A 12,685-nucleotide genomic window follows, 5' to 3' on the forward strand; every position below is an offset into this window, starting at 1 on the left:
AAATGATTCCACGTTGGTGAAGCTCAGAAATGACTTTAGCCATCACTGTCTCAGTACAAGCCCTGCTGGGAGGGTTCCTGGAAATCAGGTTGGGGATGGGAGAGGAAACATAGGTGGAGATACACAGAGCTTTTTGGCATTGGCTTCTCTCCTTCCTCTCTATCTTTTTTTTTGAGATGGAGTCTGTTACCAGACTGGAGTGCAGTGATAGGATCTCAGCTCACTGCAACTTCCACCTCCCAGGTTCAAGTGATTCTCCTGCCTCAGCCTCTTGCATAGCTGGGACTAAAGGCGTGCGTGCCTGGCTAATTTTTGTATTTTCAGTAGAGACGAGGTTTCACCATGTTGGCCAGGATGGTCTTGATCTCTTGACCTCATGATCCACCCGCCTCAGTCTTCCAAAGCGCTGGGATTACAGGCGTGAGCCACCGTGCCTGGCCCTGCCCCATCTTACTCTCAGCTGGAAAAACCTCTCCCTAATGAGGAAGGAAACCCTGACTCATTCCATCCAGGAGAACTGAGATGAGCAAGACTAGGCTGCTACTCCTGGACTATTGGTAATGACAGGGGAAGCCTTCTGGCTTACCGTGGACATCGATGACTGTGAGGGCCCCGAGAGTAAGTCGAGCTCCGCTGCTCAGCTTCCCTCGCACCAGCTGGACAATCTCTGCAATCTGATCATTGCTCTTTTTCAGAAAATCCTGGCAGGGGCAGAGGAGGGGACAATCGGTTACACTGGATTGTCCTCTGGTAATCCCCATGGCAGGAAATGGTATCATGAACCATCGGATGGCTCAAGTCAGACTCCTGGGTGTTATAGCCTCAAGTCCACCTCTTCCTTACCCCAGTCCTTAATCTCTGAATGAATTCCTAATGAATTATGCTGAAAGAGGCCCGGTTTGAAAGGTTTCGTACTGCATGATTTTATTTTTATAATATTGTGGAAAAGTGAGCAGAAAATACTTGGTAGTTACTGGAGGCTTAGAGTAGAGAATGCAACTGTCTACGAAAGGCATGAGGGCATTTTTTGGGGTGGCGTGGAACTGTCCTATATTTTGATTGTGATGGTGACTCCACAAATGCATGTGTTTCTTGAAACTGAGAACCATATGCTAAAAAAGGTAAATTTTACGGTATATAAATTATACTGCAAATCAGAATTAACCTCCCAAATTGGAAACTTTTTCACATTAAAGAGACAAAGGAGCTATAAAAACAAAATGCAGCACGTAATCCTAGCTTGCATCCTGAACTAGAAAAAAAAAAAAGGACAGTAGGGCAATTGGCTAATTTTTATTTTTATTTTTATTTTTTTGAGATGGAGCCTGACTCAGCCTCTCAAATAGCTGGAACTACAGGTGCACAACACCGCACCCAGCTAATCTTTGTATTTTTAGTAGAGATGGGGTTTCAGCATGTTGGCTAGGCTTGTTTCAAACTCCTGACCTCAAGTGATCTACCCACCTTGGCCTCCCAAAGTGCTGGGATTACAGGCATTAGCCACCATGCTGGCCCGTCATTTCCTTTCCAAGATAACAAAATTTAAATTAGCCAATTTAGAAAGGTCTATAGATTAGGGAATAAAATCATATCAATATGATTGTATAAGATGTTAATTATACGAGGAATCTGGATGAAAGATATATGGAAATTATTTGTATTGTATTTGCAGTATTATTTGAAAGTTTCATGTTATTTCAAACAAAGGGGCAAAAAATAAAAAGAACACTTAAAAAGGAAAAAAAGACAGACCACCCCTAGGTTCAAATCCTACCTTCCCTACTTTCTACTTCCTAGCTCTGTGGCTCTGGGAAAATGATTTTAAGCTTCTGAGTCTCAGTCTCCTGGTGTGTCAGATGCAGATTTTTTTTTTTTGAGATGGGGTCTTGCTCTGTCACCCAGTCTGGAGTGCACAGGCACAAACATGGCTCACTGAAACCTTGACCTCCTGAGCTCAAGCAATCTTCCCACCTCAGCCATCTGAGTAGCTGGGGCCATAGGCATACACCATCACTCCTGGCTAACTATTTGTAGAGCTGGAGGTCTCACTATGTTGCCCAGGCTGGTCTTGAACTCCTGCCTCAAGCAATGCTCCCGCCTTGGCCTCCCAAACTATTGGGATTACAGGTGTGAGCCACCGTATCCTGCCTTAAATCTAGATAATTATAGCAACCTCTTCAAGCTGTGTTGAGGATTCAATGAGGTAGCCTATGCAGTATTGGGGCTTCTCCCCTCATCTCTCCTAACCACACCCATTCCACAGCTATTCTAGACCAAAGTGTCTTCCTGCTGGAATACACCATGCTTTTCATCTTCAGGCTGTTGCAAAGTCCAGGTCTTCTCTCTGGAATACTCTTCCTCCTATTTTCTGCTCAGCTAATCCCTACTTATATTTCAGGTCACCTCCTAGACATGACTTTTCTGAGAAGTATTCCCCAATCCTACCTAACCTCCCTCCATCCCTCCCTCCCTTCCTCCCTCCCTCCCTCCCTCCCTTCCTCTCTTCCTTCCTCCCTCCCTCCCTTCCTCCATCCCTTACTCCATCCCTTCCTCCTTTCCTGCCTTCCTGCCTTCCTACCTCTCTTTCTCCCTTCTTCCCTTCCTCCCTTCCTCCCTCCCCACACTTACTGGATGTCTGTTCTTTCCTATCACAGTTCTATAAAAGAGCCTTTTTCTCTCTCCCACTAGACTATAAATCCATGAGGACAGGGACTATGTCTGTCTCATTCACTTCTAATTACCTTTGTTAGCAGCAGTCCCAGCACAGAGAAGATGCCAAAATGGTATTTGTTAAATGAATAATAAATGGTTGGAGGGAGGAGGGATGGTTATTCTGTGTCAACACCTGCTTCCTTTATGATATGGAGGCACATACACAGCATGCATGCTCTCCAGGGCCTGGGTATATGATGGGAAACATTCTTCCTATCTATGGGAGGGAAAACTGGGGCACAGAGATACCATCACAAAAGTCAGAGGATTTTAGAGTTTCTAAAGTTTGAAAGATGTATGTGAAAGCAGTTTGCATGTGTAATGCACGATATGTCTATTAGGATTTATCAGTATGGAATCTGTATAAGTTTAAACATTGGCCAAATATTAATATTAGAATTTCAATTTATACAGAAAAATATAGGAAATTAAAATATATTCTAATCCATAGCCAATCCTGTAAGGGGAGTAACAAGAGGTCTGGTGAGATATTCATGGGGAATTATACCATGGTAGAAAGCCTGGCTGAGTATGAAGTTTTCATTTATTCATTTAACAAATATTTGGTCATGCATGGTGGCTCCTAATACTTTGGGAGACTGAGGCAAGGAGGACTGCTTGAGGCCAAGAGTTCAAGACTACCCTGACCAACATAGTGAGACCCCGTCTCTAGTTTAAAAAATAGAAAAAATTTAAAAACAAACAGAAAAATCCCCAAATATTTATTGAGCATCTACTATGTGCTGGGCACTATATTAACCCCTGAATACATAATAGTCAGCAGAGCAGACATAGCTTCTTCCCTGTAGGGTTTATAGCCTTGTATCTAAGTATTGAATCATTTACTGACATCTCATTTAAGCTTCCCACAACATTATGATGTGGTGTGACACTTCCTTGTATGTTACAGACAAGGAGATTGAGACTTGGGTTAAGTTGCTCATGGTCACCTAGCTAAGAAGAGACAGTGTCAAGATTTGAACTCAAGTCCATCCAGGTCTTAAGAGTCAAGCATTGGCATCAATTGGCTGGAAATACATGTATTTGGATATGAGGATAAGCAGATGCTTGAGTACACAAGGGTATAAGACTTAAAATCCTTCAGTCCAGAATTTCTGTCGTCTAGCAAGGACTATGAGGGGTCTTGTACCACAGAACTCCAGGACAGCTCCAATCCCAAATTCTCCACCCTACTGTCCTTATGGGAATCCTGATGTCTGAGATGCTGAGTCCAAACAACTTTTTTTCAGAGAATAAAACATGGCTACTTTAATTATACGTCATTCAAATCCTAATGGATGTTTGGATGTCTTCTGTAAGCTTCACAGCAATCTCACTTACCGGTAAGGTATTTTCCACTAGAGCTTGGGACACCTCCTGGGTCCAAAAGATGGAAGAGACACAGATAACCACCTGGCCAGGCCACTGTAAGACCCAGTGATTTCGAGGGACCTGGAAAAGTACAGCGGATGTGTGGTAGGATCAGTTCACGTGTGGTTTAAACTAGGTTTACAAAAACATGCTCAATCATCTTACCCCGCCCACAACAAAAACAAAATCTTCCCCCATCCTCAGATGCTACAAGGTTTGGTATCTCTGGATTACTGATTTATGTCTTCCTTTCTGAGTTTTGTGAAAAAGAAAATAAATCACCAATCATCTCATCAACTTTGCATTTTTTCCATACTCTCATTCATCAAATGTTGCCATAGTTACTCAAGGTGATGTTCAGAGAGTTCTCATAACGACTGCTTTTTAATGGCTGCATAATATTGCAGTGCTGAGTCACAATTTTCTTAGCTGTTTCCCCACCGCACAATTTTTTCCCTTAAGCTACAGATCAGGAGTGGGCAAACTATGTATAGAAATTTTTTCATAAATAGAGTTGTATGTACAGTCACAGCCATAAAAAAGAATGAGTTTATGTCCTTTTCAGGGGCATGGATGAAGCTGGAAACCATCATTCTCAGCAAACTAACACAGGCACAGAAAACCAAACACCACATGTTCTCACCCATAAGTGGGAATTGAACAATGAGAACACATGGACACAGGGAGGGGAACATCACACACCAGGGCCTCTTGGGGGTTGGGAGCAAAGGGAGGAAGAGTATTAGGACAAATACCTAATGCATGTGGGGCTTAAAACCTAGATGACGGGTTGACAGGTGCAGCAAACCACCATGGCACAGTATACCTAAGTAACAAACCTGTATGTTCTGCACATGTATCCCAGAACTTAAAGTAAAATGAAATAAAATAAAACAAATTTAATAAAAAAGAAATGCAGCCATGCCCATCTTTCACATATATTCTGATGCTTTGACGTTACAAGGGCAAAGCTACAGCACCCATTTACTACACATATATCTCGTATAACATTATGTTGTATACATTAAATAGACACAATAAAATTTATTTTGAAAAATAGTTGCACTGGGAATGTGGCCTGCAGCACTGAAAATATTTACTATCTGGCTCTTTATAGAAAAAGTTTGATCTGAGGATAAATGATTTGCATGAAATAGTTTCATACCAGTAACTGTTTTTCTTTAATTTTTGATTCAGAACATGTCATAGAAAAAAGCATTGGTCTTTCATTTGACAATGCAAATACAACTTCAAGGGACAGAAAGGTCAGTCCCCAGTACTTTAGTGTGAAGGTATTCATTGAATATTGCTTTGTTCTGTGGGTCCTGGGAGTAAGAAAGTGAGAAAGTTAGAGTCAATTGGCCGGGTGCGGTGGCTCACACCTGTAATCTCAGCACTTTTAGAGGCCAAGGCAGGTGGATCACTTGAGGTCAGGAGTTTGAGACCATCCTGGCCAATATGGTGAAACCCCATCTCTACTAAAAATACAAAAATTAGCTGGGCATGGTGGTGGGTGCCTATAATCACAGCTACTTGGGAAGCTGAGGCAGGAGAACTGCTTGAACCCAGAAGGTGGAGGTTGCAGTAAGCCAAGATCATGCCACTGCACTGCAGCCTGAGAGACAGAGTGAGACTCCATCTCAACATAAAAGAAAGAAAGAAAGAAAAAAAGAAAGTTAGAGCCAGTCATGAATGTTGCTAGAGGCTGGCTACCAAGTAATTCTGATAGGTTCATTGTCTTAAGCCTTACATCATACCTGTTTCCCTTAAAGCTTTGGGGACTTAATGAGTTACACCATTCAGGGCATCTGTAAGGTAAATGAATGCTTAATCGGAAGGGGCTCTAAATAGACCTTGTGCCATTAATTCCATTAAAAAAGGACTGGTCTGTAGCAACCAAAGGGTTCCAGCTAACCTTCTTCTCTTGCATCACCTGCTTCTAACTGAAAACATTTCACCAGGAATAGGTTCATTGCCCCAGGATTCACAGGTAAAGAAAAGAGAGGTGCAGAGGGACAGGTTTTGGTAGAAGGCAGAGGGTCCAACTGAATGACTGTTACATTCACCTTCTCCCCACTATTCTCTTTAGTGCACTAGTGTCCTGGCATGTGTACCCCAACTCTCGTTTACCTTGACATATGCTTCAATTCCAAGTCCAATGACTTCTCGCAGACTGGCCAGCATCATCTGCTCCACCTGCTGGAGCCACTTTTCCACCATGCCCTATGTGGCAAGACAGACAGGGAGTGCAACAGTCAACCAACACCCAGAGGAAGGGAGGGACAGTGGGCAGAACACAGCTTTCTCTCTGGACACGGCTGGAGGGAGGCCAAAGGCTTGGCCCCTTTTCAAGCCCATATTCTCTTTCTCCCCGTCCTTTCTTTTTTTTTTTTTAAGAGAGAGACAGGGCCTTTCTCTGTCATCCAGACTGGAGTGTGGTGGTCTGGCTCACTGCAGCCTCGAATTGGGCCCAAGCGACTCCTCCTGAGTAGCTGGGACTGCAGGCACATGTCACCACACCCAGCTAATTTTTTATTTTTTCTGTAGAGCTTAGTTCTCTTCATGTTGCCCAGGCTGGTCTCGAACTCCTGGTCTCAAGAGATCCTCCTGCCTCAGCCTCCCAAAGTGCTGAGATTACAGGTATAAGCCATGGCACCTGGCCCCAGCCAATATTCTCTATCTGCTTTACACTTATTTCCTGTATTCTCAGAAGTATATGCCTTCTAAAGGGGCAATAGGCCTTTTATCTTTTTTTTTTTTTTTTTTTTGATGGAGTTTCACTCTTGTCACCCAAGCTAGAATGCAATGGTGTGATCTCAGCTTATTCCAACCTCTGCATCCTGGGTTCAAATGATTCTCTTGCCTCAGCCTCCTGAGTAGCTAGGATTACAGGCCTGTGCCACCATACCCAGCTTTTTAGTAGAGATGGAGTTTTGCCATATTGGCCAGGCTAGTCTTGAACTCCTGACCTCAGGTGATCCACCTGCCTCGGCCTCCCAGAGTGCTGGGATTATAGGCGTGAGCCACTGTGTCCGGCCCATTTTTAGCATGCATTGCTTTCATGTCATCTTCTGAAACAGACAACTTTTCAGAAGGCAAATGAAACATTTATGTCAGCTCATAAAATAAATTGCACCTTTTTAATGAACAGTTCTGATTCATGCATTATTCCAGTGGGTCTCAAACTTTGCTGTTCCTTGAAATCACTTGGAGATCTTTGAAAAATACTGATGACTGACTCCCACCCCCAGACTTCCTGATTTAATTGGTATGGGATGCAACCAGGTCATTTGGATTTTGATTAAAGCTCCATAAGGAAATTTAAATATGCAGCAAATTATTCGGTGTTAGAATTTCAGGTAACTGTAGCTGTTGACTTCAGGTGCCTGTAAGCTACCTGGTGTCTGCGTTGGTAATGTGACTCCTGGTTGCCGCAGTGTATATGTGTGGGTAGCAAAAACAGCCAACAAAGCAAGGCTAAGCCTGCTTGTCTATTTCCACTTGAGGGTGCTGTCACTCAGCAGAAATGGGTAATTTATACTTTACTCATTATATAAGGACATATGTATGAAAACCTAAGTAGCATTATATCTCTCATTGATTCCATGATGTTTTATTGATCATTAAAATGAGTGCCCCAGAAAGCTACCTGTCTAACTGAATCACTTTCAACTGAACTCTGCATATGGAAATCTAAACAGCATCAGTTGTTTGGATCTGATTCCTGCAACTAACTCCACATTGAGTTGGGTTAAAAATCCACAAATTTAATATGTCATGTGGGTTGCAGTATAATCCCCATCTTAGAGATAGTACACTGAGACTCAGAATATTGAGTAACTTCCCCAAATTATTCAGTTGTTACACTGTGGAATCCAAGTGTTCTATACCCCAGGCAGTCTTGAGCTAGGATCCCAGTGCTTAACCAATATGCTCTCTGGTTTACTCTGTTATGGAGAAAAGAACCAAAAAATAGGTAAGGGGAGTTACCTTGGCGTTAGCTGGGTAGATTTTCTGTATGAATGGAACAGTTTCTTTTTCGGAGCTGATCATGCCCATAATTTCCAGATTGTCTGTAAACTCAAGCTTGGCGATACCTTCAAAACACTTCTTCAAGTGCGGTTGCACTCGGAGAGGGTCCTTTGTTTCTGACAAGATTTCCAGCAGCTCATCGTTTGATAGGAAGAAGAACCTATTTCAAAGCAAAGAAAGATGGTACCTGCAACCTCTTCCAAAAACTTTTTCTAGCAAGGTGATACTCTCCAACAGGTAGTCCACACCTAGGTGAATAACAGCAATGTCCTGGGGTCTTCACTAAGGCCCACGCTCTTTTACCACTCTTCATCTGGGACTTGGAAGGTAGTTTTGCTTTTCTAAAAGAGATGAGGTCTTGCCATATTGCCCAGGCTAGACTTGAACTCCTGAGCTCAAGCAATCCTGTCTCCTCAGCCTCCTGAGTAGCTGGGATTACAGGCATGAGCCATTACACCCAGTTTGGAGATTTTTTTAAAATTTGAGACAGAGTTTTGCTTTTGTCACCCAGGCTGGAGTACAACAGCACAATCTTGGCTCACTGTAACCTCCATTTTCCAGGTTCAAGCTATTCTCCTGCCTCAGTCTCCCGAGTAGCTGGGATTACAGGCATGCACCACCACACCCAGCTAATTTTTTTTTTGTATTTTTGTTAGAGATGGGGTTTCACCATGTTGGCTAGGTTGGTCTTGAACTCCTGACCTCAGGTGATCCACCTGCTTCAGCCTCCCAAATTGCTGGGGTTATAGGTGTGTTGGAGATGGTTTTGACTCTGAGATACTATACATGATATTATCCAAAAGGCTGAGAAGCAATGGTTTTTGACTCTGAGAGCAAGAGAAAGAACGAAAGCTGGCATATGTGGCTTTAATGTGGGTGCTATGAGTTGAAAGGAGCCCAGATAGAACAGCGATTCTCAACTCTGGCTGCACTTTAGAATCACCTGGGGAGCTTATAACAAAATTCCAGTGCCATAGTCCCACTGCCCAGATTCTAATAGAATTGGTCTGAAGGTGGGTCTGATAAAATCTGTATTTTTACAGACTTCAGGTCATTCTAACGTGCAGTCAGTATTGAGAACCACTGGGTAGGGGCAGGAGAGAGAGACTTCCTTGTCTTTCCTTCTCTCCATACTTGCAAGAAAATTGTATAGGCATGATACAAGAAAGCAAATGTTAAGAATGAGCCTATTTACATGCAGAGGCCTCTACCATCTTTAATTTAATTTAATTTAATTTTTGTTAAGACAGGGTCTTGCTCTGTCACCTGGGCTGGAGTGCAGTGGTGCAGTCATGGCTCACTACAGCCTTGGCCTTCAGGGCTCAATCGATTCTCCCACCTCAGCCTCCTGAGTAGCTGGGATTACAGGTGTGTGCCACCACACCCAGCTAATTTTGCATACTTTGTAGAGATGGGGTCTCACCATGTTGCCCAGGCTAGTCTCAAACTCCTGGGCTCAAGTGAACCATCCACTTTGCCTCCCAAAGTGCTGGGACTTTAAGCATGAGCCACTGTCCTCAGCCCTCTGCTATCTTTTAAATTAGGAATAATAAGACAATTTCATCTCTTTTTTAGGCCTAAAACCAGGAACAACAAACTTTCAGAAATATTCAATGTTCAAACCTGTACTGTGACCATCAGCCTGAAAGTTCTATGATGGAGGGATTGTGTGATTATGACCTTTACCAAATATAGTGGGTTACAAAAATGGCCACCATATTTACACCAAGGGGTGGAGTCTGTTTTCACATTTCTCAAACTTGAGCTGGCTCTGTGCCTTGCTTTGGCCATTAGAATGTAAATGAACATGAGTCTGTGCAAGTTCTAAGCCTAGGCATCAAGAGGTCATGATGCTTTCACACTTGCTGCTCTTAGGAGCCTTGTGACCACTACCATATGAATAAACCCAGGATAATCTTCTACAGAACAAAAGACATGTGGCCCAACTACCTGTTTCCCCATCCAGTAGGAAGCCAATGACCAGACAAGCAATTAAGGATGCTGACTGCCCACTCCCTGCAGTCACAAGTGAGCCCCAGTGAAACCAGAGGAACCACCCAGCTAAGCCCAGCCCAATCTCCCAACCTACAGAATTATGAGCTAAATACATGGTTGCTGTTTCATACTTCTAAGTTTTGTAGTCATTTCTTATTCACCAAAGCGAACTAATACACTGTCTACAATGTTGAGTGAGTAGAAAGAGTAATCATTATTTGCTGCTGACCAACTAACCAACATCTAATGAGAGGTCAATTTCTCCCACTTCCAAGTGAAATTCAAATGGGATATACACTCTCTCCATCTCCATCATGTGTTATAATAAATAAAGCTTAATGGCCATAAGAGTAATAATAACACATTTGTCTAATTTAAAATTAAAATCTTTTTTTAGAAATCTGTATTGTCAAGATGAAATTACATTATGTGGCTATCAAAAACATTCTAAAAGTGTTTACTAAGAGTGTTTACTTTTATTTCATAAAAATGCACAAAGAAATATTGAGGTATTTGTGTGTGTGTGTGTGTGTGTGTGTGTTCAACTTAGGGAAAATACGTGGCTCAGAGAGATTAAATGCTGAATATCTTATCCAGACTTCCCGGTAACAATTCTAGCTTGGTCATTTACCCATCTTGTATCTTTGGGCAAATTATTATTTTCTCATTTATAAAACAGGAATAATAATAATGTTCCCAATCTCATAAGAGTATTATGAGGATTAAATTAGTTAATAAGTGTAAAGCACTTAGAGCAGGGTCCTGATGTAAGCTAAGTGCTAAATTAGTGCTATTATTCATATGTTTTTTTGAGAGATCCTTGCTTTGTCACCCAGGTTGCACCATCTTGGTTCACTGCAACCTCTGCCTCCTGGGTTCAAGCAATTTTCCTGCCTCAGGCTCCCAAGTGGCTGAGACTACAGGTGTGGTCCACCATGCAGCTAATTTTTGTATTTTTAGTAGATATGGGGTTTCCTCATTTTGGCCAGGCTGGTCTCCGACTCCTGACCTCAGGTGATCTGCCTGCTTCGGCCTTCGAAAGTGCTGAGATTATAGGCATGAGCCACTGTGCCCAGCCTGTTCTTCTTATTTTTATTAGGAATAACAAGAGTGGGTCTAGATCTAGAAGCCCAAACCTCAGGCGTTTCCTGAGTTTAATCTCTTCCCAAGCCTTATGCTTCCAAACCAGGGTTCCTTCTACTATAATGTGTTGTCCAGTACAAAAGCTATTAGCCACATGTGGCTATTTACATTAAAAAGTCATATTAACTAAGTTAAAAATTGGCTTCCTCAGTCACATCAGCCACCTGTAAAGTGCTCACTGGACACTGGTCTCTAAGGGCTACTGTACTGCATAGTACAGACAAAGAACATTCCTATCATTGCAGAAAGTTCTATTGGATAATGCTGAATTGAATAAATACCAAAGATACTTCTCAGTTTCTTTTTTTTTTTTGAGCCTGAATCTTGCTCTGTCACCCAGGCTGGAGTGCAGTGGTGTGATCTCGGCAAACTACAATCTCTGCCTCCCAGCCACCAGGTTCAAGCAATTCTCCTGCCTCAGCCGCCCAAGTAGCTGTGATTACAGGTGTCCCCCCCACCATGCCCAGCTAATTTTCATATTTTTAGTAGAGATGGGGTTTCACCATGTTGACCGGGCTGGTCTTGAACTCCTGACCTCAGGTGAGTCACCTGCCTAAGCCTCCCACAGTGCTGGGATTACAGGCGTGAGCCACCATGCCCGGCCATACTTCTGACTTTCTAACAAATCATTTTTTTTTTTGTAAAGAACATGGAACTAACTTTGTCTCCATATAAAGAGACACTAAAATTCATGTTTCTTAAATGTAAATTAGGATCAAACACCCTAATCAGGGTGAAATGACATGGAGTGACCATCAGTGGTGAACAAGACATGGGTGGATTATCAGAGCCTGCTTCCTTCCTTCCTTCCTTCCTTCCTTCCTTCCTTCCTTCCTTCCTTCCTTCCTTCCTTCCCTCCCTCCCTCCCTCCTTCCCTCCTTCCTTCCTTTCTTCTTTCCTTCTTTCTTTCTTTTCTTCCTTTTCTTTCTTCTTCCTCCCCCTCCTCCTTCTTCTTCCTCTTCTTCTCTTTTTTTTTTTTTTGAGACAGTGTCTGACTCTGTTGCCCAAACTGGAGTGCAATGGCATAATATTGGCTCTGCCTCCTAGACTCAAATGATCCTCCTACCTCAGCCTCTCAAGTAGCTGGGACCATGGGCACACACCACCATGCTGGATTACTTTTGTATTTTTATGTAGAAGTGGAATTTCTCCATCTTGTCCAGACTGATCTCGAATTTCCGAGCTCAATAAATCCTCCCACCTTGGCCTCCTACAATGTTGGGATTACAGGTGTGAGGCACCATGCCTGACCTGGAGCTAACCTAAAAATCCCTTGACTTTTATGCAGAAGATTGGTTCTTGTGGGGAAAAAATGAGTCAAATACGTATAAGCATACCTACCAGAAACTACAAAACTTGATGGCATAAAAAATTGGGTGATGTTTCCTAAACACATAGTCTAGGTGCTAAATGTTTTTACATGCATTAGCTC

General features: G+C 42.7%; 1 protein-coding gene across 6 annotated transcripts in view; it reads right to left on the bottom strand.

The window, feature by feature from the left end:
* DNAH3 (dynein axonemal heavy chain 3) overlaps positions 1-12,685 on the bottom strand; it is a 188,326-nt gene that overhangs the window by 108,041 nt on the left and 67,600 nt on the right. For all 6 annotated transcript variants that reach the window (XM_078344834.1, XM_078344833.1, XM_035267124.3 and 3 more), the window contains 4 exons: positions 8,074-8,275; positions 6,214-6,306; positions 4,054-4,164; positions 587-701 (listed from right to left, as the gene is read on the bottom strand). In XM_078344834.1, coding sequence (XP_078200960.1) covers positions 587-701; positions 4,054-4,164; positions 6,214-6,306; positions 8,074-8,275 — 521 coding nt within the window. The remainder of the gene's footprint in view (positions 1-586; positions 702-4,053; positions 4,165-6,213; positions 6,307-8,073; positions 8,276-12,685) is intronic.

This window comes from Callithrix jacchus, chromosome 12 (genome assembly GCF_049354715.1).
Source record: "Callithrix jacchus isolate 240 chromosome 12, calJac240_pri, whole genome shotgun sequence".
Lineage (NCBI taxonomy): Eukaryota > Metazoa > Chordata > Mammalia > Primates > Cebidae > Callithrix > Callithrix jacchus.